This window comes from Manacus vitellinus, unplaced genomic scaffold, assembly GCF_001715985.3.
Source record: "Manacus vitellinus isolate BGI_N305 unplaced genomic scaffold, ASM171598v3 scaffold_16_pilon, whole genome shotgun sequence".
Classification (NCBI taxonomy): Eukaryota; Metazoa; Chordata; class Aves; order Passeriformes; family Pipridae; genus Manacus; species Manacus vitellinus.
Genome location: NW_021939189.1, coordinates 7,024,923 through 7,050,694, shown reverse-complemented (window position 1 = coordinate 7,050,694; position 25,772 = coordinate 7,024,923). Strand labels below are relative to the sequence as shown.

The following is a 25,772-nucleotide window of genomic DNA, read 5'->3' as shown; positions in this document are numbered from 1 at the left end:
AGCGGGTCTGGGGTTTAAAAGGGAGGTACAGGGGTAGGAATGTAAACCTGATTTGTTTTCCTTTTTTAAAAGGCTTTTTCACCATCTCAGCAGGTCAGGCACAGCTTTGTCTGGGAGCGAGCACTTGGGAAAGAGTCCTGTCTGGTGGTGTTACAGGGATCGTGTGTTCCCAGGCTCCTGGGAAACATGCCCACAGGCTATAGCCAGCCCTCTCTGTGGGGTGTCAGGAACTCAGACATCTTCCCCACGAGGTGCCAGGAACATGGCATGGAGATCCCCTGGAGGGGCAGGGGGGCTTGTCCCACGCCTCCCTTGTTTTGCTGGTCCCAGTCCCACGGGAGAGCTTGGGCAGGACACAGCTCCACTCCACCCACCCTCTGGCCCCATCTGAAGCCTGCTCATGGGCTCTCTCCTCCTCGGTTCCCCAGCTCTGTAACAGGGTGCTTCTCACTCTCCAAAAAGCACTTTGGGAGGAGAGGGTGGGGAGATGCTCAGAGATGGAGCAGGGCAGGCAGCTGGCAGGATCAGACCTCTCCTGGGCCCAGGCCTGGGGACTTTGATCCCCAGGGACTGACCATGGTGAACCTCCCCAGTCGCAAAAGGCCGATACTCCTATGTCTTCTTTAAATAAATCTCATAGTGCCTTATTGGTTTTTAAATATGCATTTTCCCAGCCTGACCCCAGCTGCCCTTGAAATAATACTGTTGTACAGAGAAGCCCTGCAGGGAATTATCTTCTGAGCCTGCTCTCCCTTTGTCATGAGAGTCAATTAAAAGCAGAGTAGCTAGTGATTTAATAGCTTCGGTGTCTGAGGAAGCCCCACATCCATCCAGAGGCCAACTCTGGCATTTAAACACATAATTGGAGTGGAGGAGTGTTTTCTTCCAGCCGTCCAACATGCTTTCAAATTCATCCATGTCTATACAGAGCACTGAAGCCTCATGTCCTTGGCTTGTCATCTTCTGCACATTAATTAATGCCCCAGCATTGCACATTCTCCCTGCAATATATTCCCATGTCAAATTGTTTTCCTATTTTCCCATGCACCTTTTCCCTTGAGGAAAACCCAGCACATTTTAGTCTCTGAAGAGGGTCCAGGCTCACAAAATGCCATGCATCGAAATGCTGCTCAGTAAGTAGCGTTTGGGTTAAGCTTCCAAGAGTAGGAGAAACCATTGCCCCCAGCTCCCCATAACCAACTGGAAGTTTAAACTGGCACCAGTCCCTCTCGTTCCAGTGCAGAGCAGGAGCCCTGTGCCCTCCAGGCACAAGCAGCAGTGCTGGGGGCCCATGGTGGGAGCCAGCAGCAGGGACTCCCAGTGGGAGTGAATAGCCGGGGCTGAGCTCATTTATTCTTCCTTCCTCACAATCTCCCTTTTCTTTCCATTTCACCACCTCCTTATTTAACATCCTCAGCCGTTGTGCAGAACCCTCACCCTGTTTGCAGCAGTGTGACCTACTTTACCACCACGTCCCGACTTCCTCACTGAAATTGTGAGCTCAGAGCCCACCCAAGCCATTCAGCGTTTCTCAGCTGAATAACAGATCCAATTAGGTGGAAAAAGCCTGGCTTTTCATGCTGTCAGTGCCTGGACATCTCACTTCCCGCTTCCCCAGCACACGCTGCACCACTGATGTCCACGTCTCGCAGGCATGGTAGACAAGGACCCCTCTGTCTTTGTGTGCCCCTCCCCAAATGAAGGTGGGGGAAGGGCTCCAGAGGACTGATCCTGGCTACCCAATGTGTCCTTTCATTCTTCCTGACAATCTCTGTGGACCACGGAGCTCAGGAATCAAGTAATCTGTAGATTTCCAGTTCTGGCTTTCTTTGGAACCCCTCTCTTCCCAGCTGAATTCCAGGGGGAATTGTCCTGGACCAGGCTAAGATGGCACAACTTGTGCTTGTGAAGAAACTGCTGGCACTTTTGACCAGAATGTGATTTAATGACTGATAGAAAGACCTGTCTCTCAGTTCTGTCATCACAACCCCAGTCCTGTGGGTCTGTCCAGAGCAAACATTGCAAACTGCCCTTTGCTGCTCCCCTCATTCTCCTTTTCCACCCCAGCAGCGATCTTGCTCCCTACAGCCCCAGCAGGCAGCCAGTCCCCGGGATGCTGGCTCTGTTCCGTTGTGGGGGATAGCTGGTTATTAAAGGGGATGAGTAGAAACAAAACAAGGCAAAAAAGTCTTAAGGCCCACTAGGAAAAGCTCTTTTGGCTTTTAACTTCCCTGGCTGGGTGGGATGGACAGCCATCCCCTGCCCTGAGGCTAGCCCAGCAGCACTGGGACTCGCTTTGCTTTCCAGCAGGTGCAGGGAGGCGGATGAACACCCACCACTCCATTTCTGGGTCACTGTCTGGAGGAATTACACATGCACACACAAACAGGAGCTGCTTCCCACTTCCCAGCACCCAGCCGAGCACCCGCCGCCTCCCGGCCCCCTCTGCCCACGCTGCTGCCCCGCCAGGCTCACGGCTGCTCCCGGGCTTCCCACAGGGCTCTGCTAATGACTCAACGCTCCTGCTCAGTTCTAATTAGGCTCCTGTCTAATTAGGCTCACTGGAAAGATGCGGCCGGTGAGAAACAGCCCTTTGGTGAAAGGAAAGGGGAAAGAAAGAGCATCTGGAGACACTGAGTGCCAGAGGGAGAGAAGCCAGGCTGAGGCGAGAGGTCAGGGGGGACTGGGAATTACCAGCTGAGCTGCAGCTGTGCAAGGCATGGACCATAAAGGAAAGAGAGCCAAGGGACTGACACAAGTTTCTTCCAGGGACCCTCCTGGGGTTCAGCCCTGCCATGTTGGGAAGCGGGAAACAAACCTTTGCTCCATCCCACTGGGGTGCCGGGATGTCCTTCAGCCAAGAGCGAGCGAGGGCTGCCATTTATAGCCCCATGAACATCGACATACAGAGGAGCCCCGGGAGGCAGGGAGAGCAGGACAGGGCAAGGCAGGGCAGGGGGGACCCAGTCCTGAATCTGTGCCATCCTCCCCTGGGCCTCCTTGGAACAGAGGCAGGAGAGCAGGCTCTGGAGCAAAGCCCTGTTTGGGGGTGTTTCAAAAGGTGTGAAGACAGCTTTATGGGGGACAAAAAGGACACCCACTGTGTCTGTCTGTCCCTGTGAGGGCTGCGGGAGCTCACTTGTACAGGCTCTTATATAAGTTGCTAGTGTCAAATATTATTTTCCACTTAATTTTAACACGGTCCAACCTCCTAAAAATCAACACATTTGCTATGTTTAACATTCCAGTAACTAATTAACAAATCCCAGGTGCCTTTAATGGCAAAGGTAAGTCATTCCTTTACCATTCACCTTGTATCTGATCACAAGGCATCTCACTCACTCACTGCAATAATTAGGGTTTTGCCTTTCCTTTTAATAAAACCTCCATGAATGAGTGGCCTGTCTGCAAGCCCCAGCGCAGCCTGCACCTGTGTCCTTCCAGACCTCCAGTTTCTTCCCCTAAACCCAATGCCAGAACTGAACCTAGCAAGGGCAGGGAAGGAAAACACAGATAACACAAATGTTAAAGGTATCAGTAAACCATGTTTCCAAGTAACCTCTCCTCTGCCTATCAATGCTCCTTTTAGAGGCCCATCCCAGTCTAAGGATTCTGTATGATCCCTTTTAGGTGATTGTGCCAGTGAAAATCCTACCACATCCAGACAAACCCGCAGAGATCTTTTGTTCTAACATTGGGTGTTAAGGAAAGGCTGAGGCTGGGCAAGCAGCCTGGGGTGCTCAGAAACACATCATTCCTGCTTGGGGAGCATTGAAAATAATTAACCGATACAATCTAGGGAGAATATCCATTTCATCATCTTAGCTGTGCTGTAATGGCTCAGAGTATGGACAGCAGATGAAATCGTGGAAAGCTGGTTTAGAATAGTCAAATTGGCACATGGAGATGGCCCAGAGCAGCAGGGCCCTTTGCTTCCTTCTCTGCCAAAGGCAATTTGTATTGCCTGCCTAGGTTTCCCCTTGGCTAATGGAAACAGAGGGGTTTGGTGTGTGCTGGGCAGGACAAGAGAAGCTCACAGTGCCCTATTTGCCCTGCACCGTGGCCTTTCCCTGTCAGGAGCTCGATTCAGCAAGGATTTGATTTTCTCCATGTGATTTGCCATCAGTAAATGTGCTCTCCCTCCTCCCGTGATTGCATTGCAGGAGCATCTCACACTCCCAGCAACTGCAGCAGCCGCTGCTGTTGTTTTACTGCAGTGATACAAAGGCTGGGGGTGCCCCAAGAGGTGCTTTTGTCATGCATCCAAGTTGCAGAGCCAAGAGGGGCCACAGGAAAACGTGCTCTTTAGAAGCCATAAGACAGCTTGGCAAAAGCTTTTATTAGTTTCAGTAAATAGGTGAGCTGGGACGCATGGGAATGCAAATAAAACCAGGACTACTGAACAGCCATCGAGATAAACAAGCTCTTTCATCTCCTGTCTCACGCCCAGGAGCTGCTTGTCTCAGAGCAAGTGCTGCGTGACAGGGTGTAGGTTTGGGTACATCGACAGGACTCAGGTTTTCAGAACAGCACGTGTAACACAGCTGAGGGGAGGGGGGAAATAACACACAGTGCCCTGCTGGCTAATAGGCACGGGAGGTGGGTTGGCAATGCCTGCTAGGGAACAACCCAGCACCCCAAGCAGTGTTCATGTTGATGGCCTGAAGGCTTTGAACAATACACAGAACAACAATGCTTTGGGTTGGAAGGGACCTTAAAGATCATCTTGTTCCAACCCCCTGCCATGGGCAGGGACACCTTCCACTAGGCCAGGTTGCTCAAAGCACCATCCAACCTGGCCTTGAACACTTCCAGGGAAGTGTCCCACATCAGATTTTCCTCAAGCATCCTCTCTCCTTCCTGATCCCACCTCTGAACAGAAGTGAATAAACAGATGGAAATTCAGCAATTTCTCTGACTAAAAATCAATACAGAGAATGAAAGGTGCAGGTCTCTTGCTCCTTCTGCCTGGGGAGAGGCAGCTGGAGTCTTGTGCAGGATTAGTGGTACAAGGGTATCTGTGATCACTTCTACAGGTAAAAGAAAACCAGCCATCGTGGTCCTGTGACTTCTCATCATGTTGCAGAGCAAACCCTACTTTGGCTCTGTACTTCTGGCACCCTCTCCTGCCTGGACTGATGCCTGTGGGCACTGGGAACACCATGTACCTTACCACGAAATCACAAAATGGTTTGGGTTGGAAAGGACCTTAAAGACCATCCAGTTCCAACTCCCCTGCCATGGGCAGGGACACCTTCCACTAGCCCAGGTTGCTCAGAGCTCCATCCAACCCGGCCTTGAACACTGCCAGGGATGGGACATCCACGGCTGCTCTGGGAAACCTGTTCCAGCGCCTCACCACCCTCACAGTAAAGAATTCTTTCCTAACACCACCTCCCCGGGGGAGAGGAACCACCTGGACACTGGCTACAGTGTTTCTGCTGTGTCTCCTCTTGCAGGGGACGTGGAAACACATAAAGCACACACTGCATGGTGGATCCTGTCCTGTGAGGACACCTAGCATCTCTAGTTTTCAGCCAAATGAGCTAAAACCCCAGTGTCTAGGATTTGCCAGAGACACAGAGCTATGTTAGGAGGTTACAGAAACTGTGCCATAAGCCAGCACATGCAGCCCCCAGACTCCCATTTATCTCCTCTCATGGGGCTGAAGTGGTGGAGAGAACAGCTGTGACACTTCCTCTTCCTCTAAAAGGATGAAAAGCCCTGTATGTGGCGGGGGGAACCCAAGGAGCTGAATACCATCGTGGCCATCTGTCCTTCAGCAAAATGCAAATCTTGTAAGAGGAGGAAAATAAGTTAAAGAGTCCGGTGGGTGCAGACCAGAATGGAGATGATAAAGGCAATGCAAACATTTGATCACAGGTTAAGGTTAAGGCTGTTCATTCAGATTTGGTGCAACAAAGTCAACAGCAGAAATACCAAAGGTGTGGGAATAAATCAGGCAGAAAATTCAGACTCGAAATCAAATTTATTTAGAGAAAGAATGACTTCACAAGATGTTGATGCTGATAGCTAAAAAGGAAGATAAATAAAAGCTTGTTACAAAACCTAATGGTTTCCGGTAACTTACAGAAAAAATGAATTTTACAGTCAACAACTTGCTCACTTTTTACATAATTACAAATTAACATACAACAAAATTAGGTTTTACCCTCTTCTTTAAAAATCTTATTTCGCAACTTTTTTTTTTTTTACGGGTTCAACATGAAAATGCAAAGCTTTTTTTTTTTTTTTTTTAATAAGAAACAAACCAAAAGCAGAGGTATATCAGGTTATTATAATACACCTCAATGTTCTGGGAATTCCTCCAAGTGCATTCCATATTAGTACAAAATAAACACCAGGCTAAACTTTAACCATAGGCGAACTGAACTGGACATGGATTTTTTTTTTTTTTTTTTTGAGTCAGTGTTTAATATCAATAAAGAAAATAGTAAAAATACTTTAGAGCACGGAAAGGATGGATATCTATAGACAGCTTAAATACATACGAAGCTCAAAGCTGTATGCAAAGCAGTGAATGTTATCCTGGTCCCCCTCCCCCCAAGCAATGGAAGCTGAATATATTTGGGCAAAGCATCAGTGTCAGTGCAATGCATGTGGAAGGAAAGGGCACAGAGCCCTGGAAATGCAGGTGGGAAGGGAGCTAGCATTACACTTCCCATCACTGAGGAGCACAAGGTGTAGAGATTTAGCCAGTTCAGCTCGCCTATCTTTAAAAATTAGCTGCATCACCAGATGAAGAGTCATGGATTGCTGCCCCTTCTGACAAAAGAAACAGGAGTTATGCACAGCAGGGGTGATTTTTATTTGTAAGGGTGCCCTAAATTATGATAAATTCCCAAACCTGGCCAGCAGGCAGAATAATTTCCAGAATTCTGGTTAACAAGGAATGTTTTGTGGGATTTTAGCAGATACTCTCCTGTGCCCCCTGCCCAGTCCCCCTTGCTCCATGCCACAGATATCCTAGACAGCTTCCTTGGAATTTGGCACCTGAAGAACCGCTTCTGACTTGGTGGCATTTGGAAGGACTGGAATTGAGTGTTTCAGCAACAGCTGTGAGATCAAGTGACTCAAGGAAGGTGCAAAGATGATTGGACTCGATGTTCTTGCCTTTGAAAGGCAGTACAAATCTGCACAAGTTCATGGCATTACTGTGCTTCCCAGCAGTGGTCACACCTCAGGAGGGAAGAGTCCACCCTCAGCACTGGTGAGAGCTCCTGCCCTGGAGATGGCACCTGGGAGGTCTCCCAGCAGCCTGGACAGTAAATAACTTGGTGCATGGAAAGGGCCTCACTTCACTTATTTGGATGTGTCCCCCCCACATCTCCTTTGCTCTGAGTTTCTCCAAGGAAAAGGAGACAGAGGGCAAACCACTGGCAGGACTGCTTCCCTGCCTGCTGTGAGGAAGGTGATGGTGAAGCTGGCATGGGCTTTCCCAAGGGATATACCTGAGCCAACAGAAGCCAGTTCTCTTGTCCTGCCACTCAACCCATCTGCAGTGGGACTGTAGTCAGATTCGTACCCGCTCCGGTCTAAAAATGATACAAGAAGTTTGGCCCTTCCCCCCTCTCAGGGCAAAGCCAAACCAAACCAGGAATATGCCTACTTGCAGCTCAGATTTCACTGGAGATGCAGAGGGAGGAGCAATGGCAAAACTGATTGTCTCCAGGTAACCAAACCAAAAAGGGACAAGACCAGTTCCATTTAAAGTGCTTTATGGCATCAAACTGATGTCAAGTTACATCTTGAGATGATCACTTCATTTAAAAGAAGCTAAGGCCAACCCCACACAACTCCAACAAGTGTCACACCCTTTGCTACAGCTACCATCTATCACTGGGGTATTCTGACACCCTCAAGCTAATACTGACCACTTCTGTACTTCATCTGAGCCCACAATCCCACTTTCTCTGGACACTGAAATCCCTCCTCTTTGGCAGTGGCAAAGACGGGCCAAGAAAAGCCTAAGAAAAGCAAATCTGATTTCTGCCCTCCATGAAACACCAGCACAAACAGGGTCCTCTTTTCCCTCCAACAACGTGGGCTTTGCACAGACATTTCTGAACCTGCTCTGTGTCCCAGGAACCCCATGCAAAATAAGGTGGTTTGGGTGTTCCAAATGGGATCAAGGGACTGGCTCTGGGAACCAGACGCAGCACCAGGTTGGGCTGAAGAAATAAGGAGCTTTCAACAACTTCAGGATGGATGCCAGGTGTGAAACTGGAGCAAATGCAATTTTAAGGCCAGGAAGAGGAAAGGCTTTGGTGCTGTAAAGCTGGGATCATACTCCAGCAGACAACCCAAGGCAACCTGCAAGGATCAGAGCAGGAATCTGACTCCGGGAACTTATGCCAAGCCTTTCCAAAGAAAACCTGAGAGGGGAAAAATAAAAGGCTAAAGAGATAAAAAACAAGTCCTTACCTTCCTAAAGGTGAAAGAAGAAGGAAGTAGTGTGGGAGGAAAGGCTTCACTCCAAAAAAGTGAATCATACAGTAACAGACATCCTCCAGGGACAAAGGTCTGTCCACCAGAGTTTAAGACACAAACAGCTTTGATATACATGATTTCTGGTCAGTGTATTTCTGACTCACACCTGTGGCTTCTGTCAAGGAACCACAGGGACCTCTGGAGATCACTCAGCAAACACTATTTTCACTTAGGGCACTGAATGCTCTTTTTGATTTGCACAGGTCAGGAGAGATGGTGAAGCCAGGCAGAGGCTCAGCCCTGCTGCCCTGGATCACACAATCTGCCTTTTGATGCCTTTCTCAGAGCCATGAGGCATTCCTGTATTGTGAATCCAAGATGTGTTGGGACTGGGGAAAAGACAGTGGGATAAAATGAAAAGCTCATAGTGGCAAAGGCTGTTCCAGACTGAGGGGAACTCTCAGGCATACCAGGGCCCTGATCTCTGTTCACACAACAGTAAATGAGCCACACACTGCTTTGGTTTCCAAAAATTTCAGCTTGGCACATTCATGTTTGTAGATGTATAAATAATAGGGCAGGAGTTATTTTCTAAAATTGATGGTTTTATTATGAAAAAGGTAACACCACACCACCAGCACATTCCTCCTTCAGCTTCCCTTGGGTTCAGGAGAGGAGCTCCTTCCATCTCCCTGGAGGAGTGACCAGACCCTCAGATCACTGCAAGGCACTCCATGCTTTGCTTTTTTCTTTGCCTCCAAAAGGTATGAGAAAACCTAACCAAAATATTTAAACAAGGCAACTAACTGATAGGAGGAGCCTTGTCTGAAGTCACTGCATCTTTTTCCAAACTTCTTTTGGTCCAAAGGTGCTCTGCCTTAAAGAAAGCTCTCAGTTGAAATTGTGTAACTCTGGGCATGGCATGAGCTGCAAAGCAGCACTGCCCAAACCCTGGTTTTGTAGGAACCAGGGAGATAAGAATATTTGGTTTACCAATCTTTTGGTAAGAAAACAAAACAAAAACAAAACAAAACAAAAAAAGGGGGGGATGAGAAAGAAAGAGAAAAAACCCAAACCATCCCCCAAACAAAATCAAAAAGAAATAAAAAAATAAAACCAAGTAAATTCCTTTAAAAAAAAAGAACTCTTTCAAATAAACAGAAAGATAAATATTTTTGCAAGCCCTGCTTGCAATTAAGAACAAGCACCAAATAATATTAAAAAAAATCAAAATACAAATAATTTCAAACTTTTTTCCTTTCTTCCTCTTTTTTTTTCTTTTTTTTTGAGTCTTAATAGTGTAGAGAGCTTCAAAAGCAAGCAGGTGCTCGAGGGTTCCTGCACTGACCAAGACAGCCCAGCCTAAGCATCCATCTCACCATCAATGTTGCTGATACTCATCAGCACTAACTCTGAAAACTGCTGTGGGTTACCAGCTCGTGAGAAGCCAGAGAGCAAACTGAAATCAAACAACAGTGCAAGAAGAGAAATGGTTTGTTATTTTACTGGAAAAAAAAGTCAGGAAAGGAAATACACTTGACAGCTTCACACTCTGAGCAAACCTTTGAGCTATTCTGAAGCTGGCGGCATCTTGTAACCATTTACAAATCCATTTGGGTTAGTTCTCCTGAGAAGGTTTGGAAGAATAATAATTTTGGAGAACAGTGTGGCTCTCTGCATTTCTCTTCCCCTGCTGAACACATCCCTGTATTCAACAGCTGTACAAACACCTCAGTTGGCACAGGGAGAGCTGCCCTCGGACCTTCCCCTTCTGCTGATGACAACACAGGGACGCACAGACACTTTCACCCTAGAAAGACCTGCCACGCTGGACCTTTGGACTGTCCCACAGTGGTTTTGTCCATGAGAACATTTTTCTCCCCAGAAATGGTTACTAAGTGCATGGTATTGTACAGCCATAGGGATGGGAGCCATCTCTGGAGTTGGCTCTGCTCGTAGCACACAGGCCCCTGACCCATATTGTCTCACTGAAGTGCTCTGAGACTGCTGTTGTCTCATTCTGCCTTAGAAAGGAGCAAGGGAAGCTGACAAAATCCCGGGAAACAGAAGCCCAATGTTAACACAAAAAGCGGGCTAAGAAAAATACAAATAACAGAACAAAGGTCCCTAAAAGCAGATTTTTAGCCATCCCCCCAGGAAGTCATTAGGCTTGTATGGGGATGTCAAATGCAACAAGGGAACTCTTCCAGCAAAAAAGATAATCTTTGCTTCAGGAAGGAATGAGCTGCAGCTCAAAGTGATCGTGTGTAAAAATGTTGTTTAGAGTTGTTCCGACTTGAACACAGTCTGTTCTGGCTCCCTGGGATTGCCTTGCCAGCCTACCAAATTTCTCTTTTCTGCACCATTTTAAATATACACAAAGATGTTCTACTTGGCTCTGGAAACAATTTGACATTTGAATCCTCTGCCCCATGGAAATCTTTCAGAATGACTTTAAATTTTGTTGGTTTTTTTTTTTTCCTCTGAGTTGTTGTTTTTTAACGCTGTTACTGCTTCCCGATGTACTTCTGAGAGCATGAACACCAAAGGGGCATGCGGGTCACTGGCATTACAATCGGAGCAGTAAGGGCAAGATATTTAATATCTACACGCTCCCTGAAAGTCATCAGGTATCATCTATCCCCATGGGCCGACCTTGGCTGTAAGCACATCCCAGTGGATACATAGATACATATATGTATATATACAGTATATCTATATATGCCAGTGTGTACGCACCATTTGCAGAGTCCTAATCTTTTGCTAAATGCTTGGTTTTGGTTATGTTCCCCAGAAAAGGGGAATCTGAAGGCACAGACCCCTTAAGGCTATGTTCTCTCATCCTTTAGCAGTAAGAAGAGACCGAAAATGTCTATCCCGATTCATTTAACCCAAGGTTTGCACAGAGAGATAGCACTATTTGCTGTGCAGTTCAGCCTCTGTGGTGAGAATTCACGCAAAACCACAGGAGAGAGGCCCTTATCCACCACTTAACAGACTTCATAACACGTTTTATTTAAAACCTCCAGATGCTTGTCCAGCGCAGGCACCAGCCACGTGCTGTGTAACAGGCAGGGAGATGTCCACGGTGCCAATGCCACGAGTGGCCACAGACAGGAGCAGTCTGTGCTCAGCAGAAGATCTCCTCACCCTCTGGAGGTGCTTCTGACGAGTGAGAATCTGCAGCACAAAAAACAACAGGTGGGAATCACTATGGGAACACAGGCACAGAGCAGGCAGAGCGGGACTCCACGTGCACAGAAACCTTGCTGTCTGCCAAATCCACTGGACTTCTTAAGAGATGTTCAGTTCCCTGAGCAACCATGAAATCACACCTCATAATGGGTGAGCTTCCCTGTGCACAAGTTGGAAAGCATCAGTGAGTTAACATGGATAAAACTGGTCAACTGAGGGCATGTGATCAAATTTCATGTGGGTCAGAGGTTTGAGGTGCAGATCTGAGTCCTAAGGGGATGCAAAACTACCAGAGAAAAAAACTGCATTTTTTTTTTTTTTTTCAGATCAAGAGGTAAGACAGACCAGCTTGAGGGGAAGGGAGAGGCCATCAGAAGGGTTGTGGCTATCACTTCCAAACTACCACGGAGCTAAAGAAGACATCAATGCCTCAGGAGCTGCAACAGCCAGGAGCACTCCAGCAGCAGCTCCTGAAAGCACAGACACCAGAGTAGGACATTTTCCTCCTTGATGCAGAGCATGCTGAAAAATAAAACAGAGAATCCAGCCCATGGAAGCTGTTCAGGATGGGATGGGGAAGGGGAGAAGCAATGAGGAGAGTGTGTCCCTCTGACAACCCCAGGGACTGTGAAACAGGCAGAAAAGCCCACAGATCATCACTTCAAGCTGGGAACTCCACTTGTCACAGATGATCTTCTCCATCTCTATGCTACCATCCACATTTAAAGCTAGATATTGTGCTTCCACAAGTTCGCTGGCTGAAGGAAAACAGCCAGCTCACCAACCTGAAAACACACCTGTGACCTCCCCTGACACTCACCAGACTGTTGGGAGCGATGTCCTCTGCCCTTTTTCTTCTTTTCCTTCTTCTCCTTTGGTTTGGCTAAACTGAAGAGGCGAGTAGGCATCTGAGTCTGTTCCTCAGCTGCCTTGTTAGTCTGGTTTGTTGTGCTAAGCAAATGGAAAGTGCTTTTCTCTTTGTGTGTCCTTGAAAGACTGTTCCTTTTGGGGGAGACAGACAGTTCTGCATCAAAGTGCCCTTGTTTAGGAAGGGAAGGGCTCTTCTGCTTGGAGGATTCATCGATGCTGGACTGGGAGGAGACTCTTGCAAGTTTCTCATGTAGATTTGAAACCTATAAAGGAAAAGTGTTTTATGAAAGAGGCAACAGAGAACCTGGATAGGAAAGGTGTCCCAGACCACTCATAGAGACAGAGATTGTTCTTGTGAACATCCAGCCCATTCACCAGCTAAAACATTGTCTCCATCCAGGCAAAGCAAAGAGAGAAAAGCCCTCTCAGTTTAAGATGAAAAAACGATGCATATAAAGAGTAACACTCCACCATCTTTTGCTCCTACATGTACTATGCTATGTATCAACAAGCCAAGGGCAAATATTCCCTAAGATCTCACAGCCGAGACTCACCCTGCATCGTTTGCACACACAGATGGTGGCAGGAGGCCAAGGAACAGTGTGCTTCTCTGGGAGGGGAACGCCAGCACACCAGAGCAGCATGTGTCAAAGGAAGCCTTCCCAAGCAAAAGATGAAAGCAACAACATTTTTCCCAATTTTTTTTTTCTCCTAACGGCTGTCTCAGGATGTAATTGAGCTTGCACATTCAAAGGGAAGATCAAAACAACAGCCCAACAAAGCCTCAGTGAACCCTCTATTAATAGCTCTGCAATGTCAGTAAGATACCTGCCTCAAAAAGGTGTTTCCTTCTCCTAAATCCCCTAAGCCTTGCAGGCATTTTACTTCTCAGCCCCTCCCACAGCATCCATGCCCCTCGCATGTCTACGTGTGCTTGATGCTGGAACAGCTTCACTGGCTGCTTGGAAAACTTCTGGCTTGATCAGGAACTGGGTGGGAGGGAGCAGGCCCTCCTCTGGTGATTAGCTAGCTTTTCAGAGCTCACTGCTCCAAAATTAGTCCATTCAGGCACCCAAAATCATTTCCATTTGGCAATCCAACATTTATAAACTAATTTTGCTGCAGCTCTAAGCTAATTACAGTCAGAATCAGTGAGTTACAAACAAACAAACGATCAACAGGCTTAAGGATGAAATTCAGCCCATGTTTTGCCAACGATGCTTGCTCTCCTCCCCCAGACTGCTGCACAGCTATAAAGAAATAAACCCCAGCTTGCTGAAAAATGCACAGAGCAGGATCTGTGTGGGGGCTCTCTTTGTGCTTGTGGGCAGCCAGGCACCAGAAGGCTCTTTCAGCAGAGCCAGGGACCTTTGCTCACTGAGCCACAACTGGACTGCAGGTGCCCAGTCTCTCCAGGACAGGGGCAATGCCCATCTCTTTGCTAGATATTGAGAATGCTTTTGCAGATGGATGTCAGCACGCAAACAGCCCTGTCCTGCAGTTATCAGCCTCACAAGGGGCTTTTGTGACAGCTGGAGGGTGCAGGTAACCCACAACGCTATGGTTGTTTCCAAAGGACGTCTCCTTTGCCTGACTGCGCTCCAGAGCTCAGGCCTCACGGGGTGAAGGCCAATGTCAGGCAGGATCAGCCTTCTGAGATTGTCTAGGACATCTTCTCTGGGAATGAGCCACCTTCTCTCTGCCATCCCCCAACATATGGCACACAGAAGTGGGCAGAACTCAGGCTGTTGTAGCCCCCTGCTGCTCAGCACTGGCCGGGCACCCCAAATACACCACGTTGCACCAACACTGGCAGTGCCTCAGCAGCTGAGGTGCAAGAAACACAGAGGTGCAAGAAACACAGCTCTGCACATCACATGCAAGGAAAGAGACAGTTTGAAATACCAGGCCCCCCGTGTCTAGGGCTGGTCTGGCACCAGTCTATCCCTGCAGGCATGCAGCTGGCCCAGGAGCTGGCTGGGAGCTCCCTGCAGGGCTCTGCTTCCCCAGGAGCCTGGCCCTTGGCATCATTTACCTGGTTGTGGTCAGGCTCCTGCCGCATTTGAGATAATCGCTCCATATCCTGCTTGAGCTGCACCTTCTCCCTCTCCAGTTGCTTCTGTGCCGTGCGAAGCCTCTCCAGGTCGAGCTGGTAGGCAGCTTTCTTCATCTGCAGCTCCTCTCGTTCCCGCTCCAGCTCCTGCCACCTTCTCTGGACCTGCTCCTCACGCTGGGCCAGTTGGGCCTCCTGCTCTGCCAGTTCCTTCTCCCGGACTTCCCATTCCTTCTCTCTCCTCCGCCTCTCCTCCTGGTGCTGTGTCTGCTGCTTCTTCAGGTTGGCCAACTCCTGGCGCTGCTTCTCCAGGTTGCGCTGCTTCTCCTGCTCCAGCAGCGAGGTCGGCCGGAAGAAGCTTCGGGTCAGAGCCCTCTCACTCAGAGCCAGCTTCTGGTCCTCAATGTAAGTGTCCTGCTGCAGCACAACACCCTGGGAGAGCAGGCACAGAAATCACTACAGCATCCTGAGGAGAGGCCCATCCCTGAAAACCCCAGGGTGCTGTACTGAACCCCTTCATCTCCCACCAAACTCACAGCGCAGCGCTGCTGCCTTACAGCTGGGCTACCAGAGGATGCTGAAAAGCATCTCCCCCAGCAGCTTCCCAAACTCAGGTCAGCACTGGTTCCCTTAGGCAGCAGCTCATTCCAACATTCCCAGCACGCTGCTGTGGAGTATCCAGCCATGCAGGGATGTGACAGGCAGAGGAGAAGGGCAGACAGGGGTGAAGCATGACTGGCAGCTCGGGCAAGCAGCAAGCAGAAGCAGGATGAAGGGCTAAGCCTACCTGCAAAGCACTGAGCAACTTATGGAGGCTGGTAATGGTTTGGAGGACCTGCTGCGAGAAAACAAAAGCATTGCTATTAGATCTCCCTGGGTGCTGGGGCAGGTGTACAGCACCCTCCTTCCCTCTGTGACCCACTGTGGTCTGACAAGCTGTACACCCACCCCTCTGCACCTTCCTTTTCCTCACTCTTCTCCTGCAATGACTGCATCGTCCCCCAGTACACCAATACATCCCTTGGACATCTCCCAGAGGTGCCTGGCATCACCTCCCTCCTTTCCCTAGCTGTCAGTGCAGCAGCTGAAGAAACATCTGCAGAAGTACCTAGTGGCACAGCCTTCATGAGAAGTCCCAGTTTGTCACTGCAAACCATTTCCCACAGCATCAGCTTGCTCAAGAACAAGCAGAGTAATTGGGATGAAACCCAACAATTCACTTAAAAATTTCAGGAAAAGAACTTCAAGGGGTGAAAAAAAACCCTAGAAATCTTAAAATGAATGTGGACTATTTGTACTGTTCTCCATCAGCTGACCCCTACAAGTCCTACCGCCATTGGACAGAAAAGCTGCACTACAGCAGGCACACAAAAGCAGCAGGTGTGTTCTTGGAGGCTCTCCAAAAATACAGGTAAATGCAAACACCTTGTGAATCAACACAGAGCAACCTACTTTGGACTGATGCCCTATCCCCAATCTAGCCTACCTAAAATTTTCTCTGAATCTCTCATATCCTACAATTATTTTAAGAAGAAAAACCACTGCAGTATTTGCAGTAGTGATGTGATAGCCAGTATTAAGAGAGCTGCTTCTTATTGTGCCATTAATGCTAATTGGAAGTTATGAATGTGTATCAAAGGGAGAATAGAAATCTAATTGCCCCAATTCGCTGCACCTGCAACATAAAATTAAACTCTCTCTGTCTGCAGATGCACAATAAATACAGCCCTGTGCATCCTGGTGGTAATTAACCCTTGCTGCCTATAATCAGCACATATCATCCTGCTGGCAAGCAGATGACAATCAGTGAATTCCCTGTCTGAACATTCAAGGTTAAACAAATAAATGACACAGTGGGTTCAGCTTAACGTATTTAAAAGTCTAGATGCGCTTCAGCAAATGAAATGTGTTTTCTTCTACATTATCACCTATTGAGACAAATTCTCTTCCCACTTAAAGGAAGGAAACAGCTGAGCAATTCTTACCTCGTTATTCCTTTTCAACATGAACATCAGATTAGCATTTCCACCCTATGATAAAAATCACAAATTTAATATGAGGACAATGAGAAATCACAGCAAATGTAATTAGCTGAACTAATGACGTACCCATTAAACACCCCCCCCCACCTTTCATTCTGGGAGAATTCACACACTGTTTTTTAGGCAAGTTAAAATCATATACAATAAAATATTAATTAGGTAACATTTTGTAGTTATGTGATAGATTGATCTGCAGCAAGAATAGGTGCAAGGTTATAGTTGACCTTATAATTTCAATAATGATGCATAATTAAACACATGCTTTGGCTGTTCTGCAGACAGATGGTAGATAACTTGTGCCACTGAGGAATAAAAGTGATTTGCAATAGTTTTCAAGTCAGGATTTTAGCTACAGCAAAGTGGTTTTAGTTGCATACTTCCAATTTTATTTTATTTTTAACTTACTAGGACATATGTAATTGTCAAGAAATTTAGGCATTTTTCAAGACTAGAATTGTCACTTTCTTGCAACCTGAACTCAGTGCTAGCAGATAGATAAACCAAGCTGTACCTTCTTTAAAATGCTGTCTGATTCTGTTCTTCGAAGGTCCTGAGCGTCATCACCTTCATCTTTCGCTCCACCTAAAGGAAGAAGCCAGCATTGACACTGGTTATTCAACATCCTAAACCATGGATGAACTTGCTAAAGTCTGAGAAATTTAATACAGGAAACACATGTTTCAGAAAAGGGGACACAGAGCTACTGACACTTTAACTAAATGCATTTGCTCCTTAAATATACGGAACACGTCAGCACTACCAGAAAAAGTGGATGTGAATTTAGATTAAGATTGACTTTGGTTTCAGAGAATGTGCTGATAATTTCAGCACACTGCTATAAATTGGTGCTCTTTCTAGCCCCTGCACTGCCATCTACTACCACAGAATACTTGCTGAGAAGACATGAGGCAGAGTAAGAGCAGATGGAGGATGATAACAGAATCATATCAGGGTCTATTATTGCAGGTATAGTTTCAATGCCTCTCTTGTGCAAGTTAATTTACATCTGGGTCAGATACTGCTCTGTGACACCCTGTGTAATTCTATGCCAGCAATTTACCATTGATCTTAGTTATCAGAAACCTGGATCTTTAAAGGAAACCTGGACTTCTCTTTCTAACTTCCCCCTGGAAGACTCATATCAGTGCTCCCAAGCAGGACTGAACTGACCTGTGGGGACAGGAGGGTTGTAACCCTACCCCTGTGCTGCCCTTCTGCTCAGGGGTGGCAAAGGAGTGGCACAGACCTTCCATCCTCTAGCTCTTGCCAAGATTCCTGTACTCCTCTTGCCAGCTGAGATGCAGCCCATGGGGAAAACCCACACCTGCAGTGGTAACCTTCCAACTGCCACTGTTTTAATGATAAACAACTTTACATACACCTGAATCTGCATCAATGTGAAAGGCACCATACCTAGCGCAAAGGCACTCTCCCCCCCCACCCCCCAGGCAGGCTTTGCTATTAAAGGCTGACCCTCAAGTCCTCCTAACAGACCTTCTCTCCTGCGCCACGTCCTGGGACCTTCCACCTCTTTGCAGGAGGAAACACCTCCCTTCTGCTTTGCTGGAGGGGAGAACGAAGGGGAGTCAGGTTATAAGCTTTGCCCGAGGTTTCACAGGTTGTGAACAGAAGAACTGGAGGTGAATGCCAGGTTTCATACCTCCTGGTCTTCAGCTGAACAAACAGGCCCTGCATTCTTTTCCCCAAATCTCCCAAGACCCTACAACTACTGAATTACAATCTAATTCAAAAGAGGGTATTTCTACAGAAAACCTAGAGCTGGGGAATGAACAGCCTGAGGTTGCCCCATTCATCATTGCAACAGAGAGGCACAACCCTAAACAAACCCCTCCGGTGTGAATATATTTGTCATTATGATGACAAGGCCTGTGAAGGGTTTTGCAGCTTTCCAATAGAGCTGGGAAAGCCTCTACATATTTCTCATGTCTGACTGTCTGGAGCTAACACTGCTCCTTTAATGCAGGAGGTCAGACAAGGTCCAACGATCCCAGTGCTGAGACAGACACCAGCACAGCAAAACTGGTTGTATTGGGAGTGTGAGTGAGACCACAGAGAAAGGAATTTGAGGACAGGGAAGTTTCTGATGACTTGGGCAAAGAAAGAGAGCATTGGGAAGCAGCCAACTATGCAGCTGAAATAAATAGTCACACATTTCTTTGGGAGAGACTTAATTGCACGAATAACACATGCAGTTGTAGGTGGAAAACAAATGCATAGAGAGCAGAGACAGGGGAGAAGGTGTTTGATTCAGCAATATCCTCATCCATTTGCAAATGCAACAGCACCAGGCTCCTGCTGGAAGATAAGTGAAGAACAAAGAACAGAGCTGTAGATATTACAATAATAACACGAAGAAACTAGTTTATTAAGAAGCCAAATGTTTCCATGTGGCACATAAGTATAAGAGTACGGATGAGTTAGAGAGAACACAGAGAGAAAGGAGTGAAGAGTTTAGATGTTTAATCCTTGTGTAGCCACAGGTCCTCAGCTACCATCATTCTACCTGTACGTAGACTTTTCTCCTAATCTGTGATTTAATCTATCAACTATTATTGGAGAGGAGCTGTGAAACCCAAATCACCAGCTGAAGTCCTTCTGAAGCAAGAGGATATGATGACATGTATTAGGAACAAATTCTGGTGTGCACACACGTAACTACTCACCCTTGGAAGCGTTCATCTGATGACTGTCAAATCCTCCAAAAGTTTCTGCCCTTCTAGGAAGAGAGACGGGGCCAACTCCTCCTTCCTGTTCCATGGCAGTGCTGCTGACCTGCTGTCCAAGGGCAGTGCCCAGGCTCCTGTTCACCAGGTCTTGCAGCAGTTCAACTGATAAAAAAGCAACAATGTCTTTGTTAAAGGCCATCTCAGGCTTCTGAGCTATTTTCATCACTGCTTGAGCTCAGGTCAGAAATTCACATACTTTGCTGGACCAAGAGCCTGTGTTTCTGTGACAATGGTATGAATAGTACGCATTGCTCCTGCAAAAACTCAGTCTGCCTGACCATTAACTCCAATTCCTGGAGCTCTGCACAGCTTACACCTCCCTCTCTTCCTCCAGGCAACCTGATATGCTCTGACAACAGCATCTTATAATTTTTAGCCTCTTCAAAAATCACACTGGAAAGCTGACTGAGTTTCCATCTACCCTTGATTTTGTTGATGGACTTGACTGTCCCTTGCAGGCATCACAAGTGCCTGCTGGAACCCAAGCCCCACTCTTACATCTTGCTGAGACTGAAGCACAGCAAAAAGCCTGGATGGTCCAAATTTCAGCCAAGGATAAATACTGTGCTGCTCCTGACCCCAAAGCAGGTTCAATGCGTGGTTGTTCTCTGTGCTGATTTTTCTGCCTTCTTTCAACACTCATCTGCTTCCTTTCCTGATCCTCATGACCTGTCCCTGAGACAATATCGTGAGTAGCATTATCTCCTCATCTGTGCTGCTATTCTGACAAAGAGAAGACTTCCCCTGCGAGACTAGTGCTTGAGAACTGACACTTTCACTGAAGCTGAAGGGTCTGTTGGTTACTGTAATTTACATGTCACCTGACTGGCTCACCTTCATTTATTGCTGTTTTCATAATGGCCTCTCCTTTCGGAGCCTCTTCTGTGTTGGCTCTGAAGAGCAGCCTGGAGCCTGGCATCTCCTCCTGCACAGAACTGTCTGCCATGTCCCGGAAGATCTTCGTCTTCTCCTCCAGCAAGAGCAAGATCTGCTTATCCTTCTGCTGAAGTTGTTCTGTGGGGGTGAACAGAAAACAAGAGATGAAGACAGAAAATAAAAGCTTCGTCAAGGAAACCTGAGCGATTCCTGAGATACTGGCCCCATCTAGTGGAACCTGACAGTATGTGCTGGGTTTGGCAGCACATACTCTTGACACAGTATGACCATGCCCTGCACAATCCATGCACAGTACTGGCACCCAGCAGGTTCAGAACAAAAATAATGCAGGGAAGGTGAGCCACAAACCAGGATTACAATTATTTGCTGGATGCACGGCTTTCACTCATTTAAAAAATATTGTAGTTCAACCACAAAACCCAAATCAAAAATTCCTGTACATTTTTCCAAAACCACTCCCCAGTTCTGTCCCAGGCAGGATTTTTTACCTTTCAGTCCTCTCAGTTTTGCATCAGACAATTTCTTTTCGAACTCAGACTCACAAGGGACTCCTTCATCTTCATCTCTATCCCTGGACAGGAGACAGGGATAGGCTTGATTATCACAGGAACACAACCATGTGCACCACCTGCCTCCCAAGAACAGCTGGGTAGCTTACATGGTGTTCATTGTGTCCTGAATTATCTGTATCCAGCCGTTACGTTCTTCTTTGGAGCTGGCATGGACTTCCACCATTTCGGGATCTTTTCCGCCCATGCTGATCAGGAACAAACCTTTCTCTTCATGAGCCACTTCCCGTACTATCAACTTCTTCAGAGAGATCACAGTGGATTTCTGGTCCTTCAGATGGAAAGAAATGGGTGAAGAGGGTGAACAGTGCTACTTTCCAAGTGTAAACTAGCATTGAAAAGGTCCCAATAAACCACAGCACTACATCTCTCAGGCTGTAAACATTTTCTGAACCTATTGGCTAATTAAAAAAAATAAATGATTTTAATGGGGTCAAACAACAGGGAAGGGTTTGCTTTCCTCCGACAGTTCTGCAGGAAAAGCAATTTCACCTCATTCCACTTCAACAAAGAATTAATTTAGAATTGACTTTGTGGTTTTGTAAACTCTACCATATTTTGCTCTGATCTCACTTCCTCCTGCCCACGCTCTCCCTGTCATTAATATCACAGCTCCTTACACTTGGTGCAGCTTGCTAGCGCCTGCTTCACACACAGTATCTTCATGATCTCTCTCTAGGATAGAATAACATCTTGTTTTCAAATGCCACAAAACCTCTGCTGTTCTCAGAAGCTCACAGCTGACTCCTGTGTGAGAACTGGTGTGTAAGATGCTGTTCACTGTGTGTTATGGTATCTGTGTAATCAGCCTGCTGGGTTACAACGTCCCTTTGCTGCTGTGTCATCTGCACACGAGTCAACCCCTTTGTGCACTATACCAGTTGCTACAAGTGGGGTGATTTGGTAGAGGTCCACTAGCAGGACTTGTGTGCAAATCAGCTTCTCCTGTGTAGGGCACTGAGCCCGTGCAGAGGGTTGGTGGAATTGCAATAACAAATTAACAGCTTTCAAAATGCTCAAAGAGTGGAAAGGTCACAAGGTTTAGCCAGTCTAGACCATGCCTGGAAGGTACAGCCCAACAGACTCCATTAGGCAATAGGTTTTCTTTAGCAGGTCAGTGTGCCCAGCCCTTTTCAGGGGCCTGCCCTCAAATGCTAGTGTTTTTGCTCTTGTGCATTACAAATATATTTCTCTGACGTTTATTTTCCAGCTGTTCTGTTGAATTTACTGCACTTGCACTTCACCTCACCATCCCCCACAGCAGCCCACAATGTATTAGGACATCTCCTTCTGCTAAGGTTCATTTTTACAATGTTTGCATTATCTCCTTGCCCCCTCCCGCCCCAACCACTGCTTCCATGTGCACAAACTGAAAGGCACAAGTGTATCGAGTGACAGGCAGCTTTTCAAGGCCAATTATCAGCTGTGCCAAGGCACTGCACAACGGGGAGGTGGGGCATGAAGACATGTTTTCCTGTCAGAAAGAATGGAGTCTGCTCAGCAAACAAAAATGTTGGGAGCAAGAAAATTGAGTTGTTTAGCAGACAAATGGCTGGCTTTGCTGCACAACACACATCACGGGTCTCTCACATAGAAAAGGAAGAAGGAGAAGAGGTCGAAGTCTTACCAGTGAGGCAAACACATACTTCTGGTCCTTCTCCTGAAGGAACACGAGCATGTCAGAGAGGAGAACAGCCTGGACTTCTGCAAAAGAAGCAGCATAACAGTAAGTATAACCGCACAACCCACCCCAAAACAGATTTCTTGTAATAACATCAGTGCTGGGGAGCAGCAGGGCTGGTTTTACAAATGCTGGAAGCAGGATCAACCTCCCAGTTAGCAGGAGAAGCAGGGGCAGCTCCTGGAGATGCCAAGTCAGGTTAGCTCAGAACTGACTTTGCATTAAGCAGAACAAATCAGTGCCTGGAAAACCTGCAGGATTTGCTCTCGTCTGTCTGAGCAGGGGTGCTCCCCTCCTGCCACATGCTCACTAGCAGTTAAGACGTGGGCATAACAGCGAAAGCCAGAGACGTTTACTCAATAGAACCTCTGTTTTCTCAAACAATCAATATTTTAGCCCTTGAGCAAAATATCTGCGCAGGAAGTTTTGGGTTTTATGGTTCTCTTGATGAGTGGTTTGCAGAGTGTAAATTATCATGCAATAACAACATTTGTCAGCTGCAGTTTCTTTCCGAGGAAATACTGACTTCAGGAGCCACCACTAATTCTGCTCTCAGACAAACACAACTCTTGTCGACTCCGAGGGGAGCCGACAGAGGCTGTGTGAGACACAGGACCTGGCTTTCTTTCATGGGAGAAGGAAGCACAACCTCAAGCCAACAGAGGCTTTTAAATCAGTCTTTTCCCAGAGTGCACATACAGCTTTCCAAGTCTCCTAATGACATATCATAAAGTTGCACAGCAACTACCAAGTGTAGTGCCCCACCCAGACCCTTCGGTACAAAGAGTTTTTGTGTAATGTACTTGGGAAATCTTGTGACAGAGAGGAAGCAAACCAGAAAGTTAAATCATCCCATGGGTAAATCCTTCCATTCTGTTTTCAGAAGACAGGATCCATTCCAGAGAAAAGAACCACGAAACTTTAAGCAAAGCTGCAAAATTAAATCCAAGCTCTGTGAGGTTTGCAAAAGGTGCCATTTGATTCTCTTTTTCTCTGTTCTGTGCACTTTGCAAGAGGGGAAATACTAAAACCCTCTAAGAAACGTTCTTCCTCTAAGTCTCTGTGCTGCATTTAAAATCCTGCAAAGCAGCCTGACTATAAGAACAAGCTGCTCTCCCTGGGTCTGCAGCTTGCCTGCAGGACCTGCTTTCCCTAGGAGTTTGCACTACAGACATGTTTATGCATCTCTATCACTAAGAAATGCAAATGGAGCCAGTGCTTATCACAGGATTTCACAACAGCAGCATAACTTGCTTCATCAATCATCTAAAGGCAATAGTAGTCTCGGGTGCCTAGAAATCATCTGTAAACTTCCTCTTTCCAAAACCTCGAAATAAATCATACCCTGTATGGAATTCTATGTTATCACTGCCTCCCTGCACAGCACAGCACTAGGCTCCCAGTCCCCGTTCTTGCCCACAGACCGTAATTTAATCAGCTAATGCTGGAAGGGGAGAAGGAAAACCCAGCCTTCCTGCCAAGCCTGAGAGACAGCCCTGTCTGCTCTTACTGCTGCCATGGTCCCAGCTGAAGGATTCCTTGGGAGAGTTAGTGTTTAATTCAGGGGAGAACTTCAGTGCACAGCACCTAAAAAAAAACTACTTCCACCTAACAAACAAAAAGCAATTCAAGAAAACAGTGACCCAACAAGAGGCAGCTGCAGGGACACCAGAGCCTCTCCTGAACAGTTTGCGTCAGCAGAAGGCAGGACAGTCTCACCTTTTAGCCGTCCAGCTGCACTTCTTAGTGAAACAGGCCCATCTCGGATGAGTTTCCGATGCCTCAAGTCCTCTCTTGCAAACATCTGGCCACTCTTCATCCTCATGATGGACTTGCTGTCCGTCCGGTTGTAAATCTCACCAAGACGCATTTTCTTCTCATAATTGCTGACTTTGCTGTTGACTGCAGCAATCACATCTTTAACGAGGTTTAATGACTGAGTCAAGTCTTCATGTTCCACTTCGTTTTCTTTAAAAAAGAAACAGAGAGGCCTCGATTTCACTTCATCTTTGTGGAGTCTAACTTCCCAGTTTTACTTCCTTCCTTCCTCTTCTCCCTCTCAAATTCCAGCATTATAACTTTGTAATATTTAAATAAGACAGGATGCATTTTTTCCCCTTAAGGAGAGTTTCACAAAACCTTTCACATATATGTGGTTGAGGTTGGGGACTATTCCAATATACTTTGCATATGAGTGAGTATGGATGAAATACACAAATTAATCACATATTTTAGCCATTACCACAAAAAAAGCAAGCTGGGAAACTTTGGAGCCTAAGCATGTTGCTTCATAATTAGCTACAGACAGACTTAACTAAATCAAGGTACCTGAACAACTAATCCTAAATGTAGATATGGAACTGAGTTATCTCGTTACAGCTGCACAAGACAACAATGACTGGATTACCTGGTAAGAGAATCTGCTTCAGCTGAAAAGGATCAGAAAAATTTACACTGGATGAACAAATACACAGTTAGAATAATGGAACTGGTCCCTACCTTTGGTGTACTGCAGTATCCTTTGTAAAAGGACAGGGTACTTTGTGATTCTCTGCGTTACCAACAGGATACATTCAGGAATCCCAAGACGCCTCACCAGGGAGCTGCTCATTTTTTTCTAAGGAATAAAGGCGAAAGTTTAATTTCTGTAGCAAAACAGTCACCACAGTGCAGGAAGGAGATGCTTTTTCCATTGACTATGTCCATCCTACCAGATCCTACCTTGACAAATGCCTGAAACCGCTTGTCCTTGGAGTACAGATCTTTGAAGTAATTGACTGCCTCGTTGTGATGCCCACAGAATTTGCCGTAGGTTTTCTTCATTCGCTCGGCGCTGTCACCAGAGAACTGCAAGACATGAGACACAGAGCTCCAATCTGCACTGAGCTCCTGGTGTGATATCCCAGCAGTGCCTGCCAGCCTCTCAAAAGAATCTGATGAAACTAAATTAGTCCAAAGCATCCTTAATCAAGCAAGCAGATCTCCAGAAAGGAAAAGAGCTGATTTAGGGAATTTACTGAGTTCACACCTACAGCAGAATTTAGGATTCTACTCACAGGGCTTAACAGACAAAAAGAAGGCAGAAACCACGGATAAAGAAAAGTAAAATGACCCACCCAAAGTTAAACAGCAGGTCAGTAACGTAGCCAAGAGACACACTGAGCATATTTTGCTGTGAGCTCCTGCCTACACTCTAGGCTATAGTCGGACTGTTTTGTGCCTGTCAGCAAATGCTTCTCTTTCCCACAAAATGAACTAAATTAATTT

The 25,772-nt window shown here is 46.7% G+C and overlaps 1 protein-coding gene across 10 annotated transcripts in view; it reads right to left on the bottom strand.

Annotated features, from left to right (window-relative positions):
• Positions 1-11,445: 11,445 nt before the first annotated feature.
• The window catches only part of AKAP13 (A-kinase anchoring protein 13), a 186,842-nt gene continuing 172,515 nt past the window's right edge, over positions 11,446-25,772 (bottom strand). For 6 of the 10 annotated variants that reach the window (XM_018069671.2, XM_018069672.2, XM_018069677.2 and 3 more), the window contains 15 exons: positions 25,227-25,352; positions 25,005-25,122; positions 24,225-24,473; positions 22,452-22,528; positions 20,914-21,095; positions 20,744-20,826; positions 20,193-20,372; positions 19,296-19,460; positions 18,106-18,174; positions 17,123-17,193; positions 16,555-16,599; positions 15,357-15,407; positions 14,552-15,001; positions 12,467-12,779; positions 11,446-11,631 (listed from right to left, as the gene is read on the bottom strand). In XM_018069671.2, coding sequence (XP_017925160.2) covers positions 11,582-11,631; positions 12,467-12,779; positions 14,552-15,001; positions 15,357-15,407; positions 16,555-16,599; positions 17,123-17,193; positions 18,106-18,174; positions 19,296-19,460; positions 20,193-20,372; positions 20,744-20,826; positions 20,914-21,095; positions 22,452-22,528; positions 24,225-24,473; positions 25,005-25,122; positions 25,227-25,352 — 2,229 coding nt within the window. In that variant the 3' untranslated portion in view covers positions 11,446-11,581. The remainder of the gene's footprint in view (positions 11,632-12,466; positions 12,780-14,551; positions 15,002-15,356; positions 15,408-16,554; positions 16,600-17,122; positions 17,194-18,105; positions 18,175-19,295; positions 19,461-20,192; positions 20,373-20,743; positions 20,827-20,913; positions 21,096-22,451; positions 22,529-24,224; positions 24,474-25,004; positions 25,123-25,226; positions 25,353-25,772) is intronic. The other 4 variants (XM_018069675.2, XM_018069676.2, XM_018069680.2 and 1 more) reach the window with 2 other exon arrangements.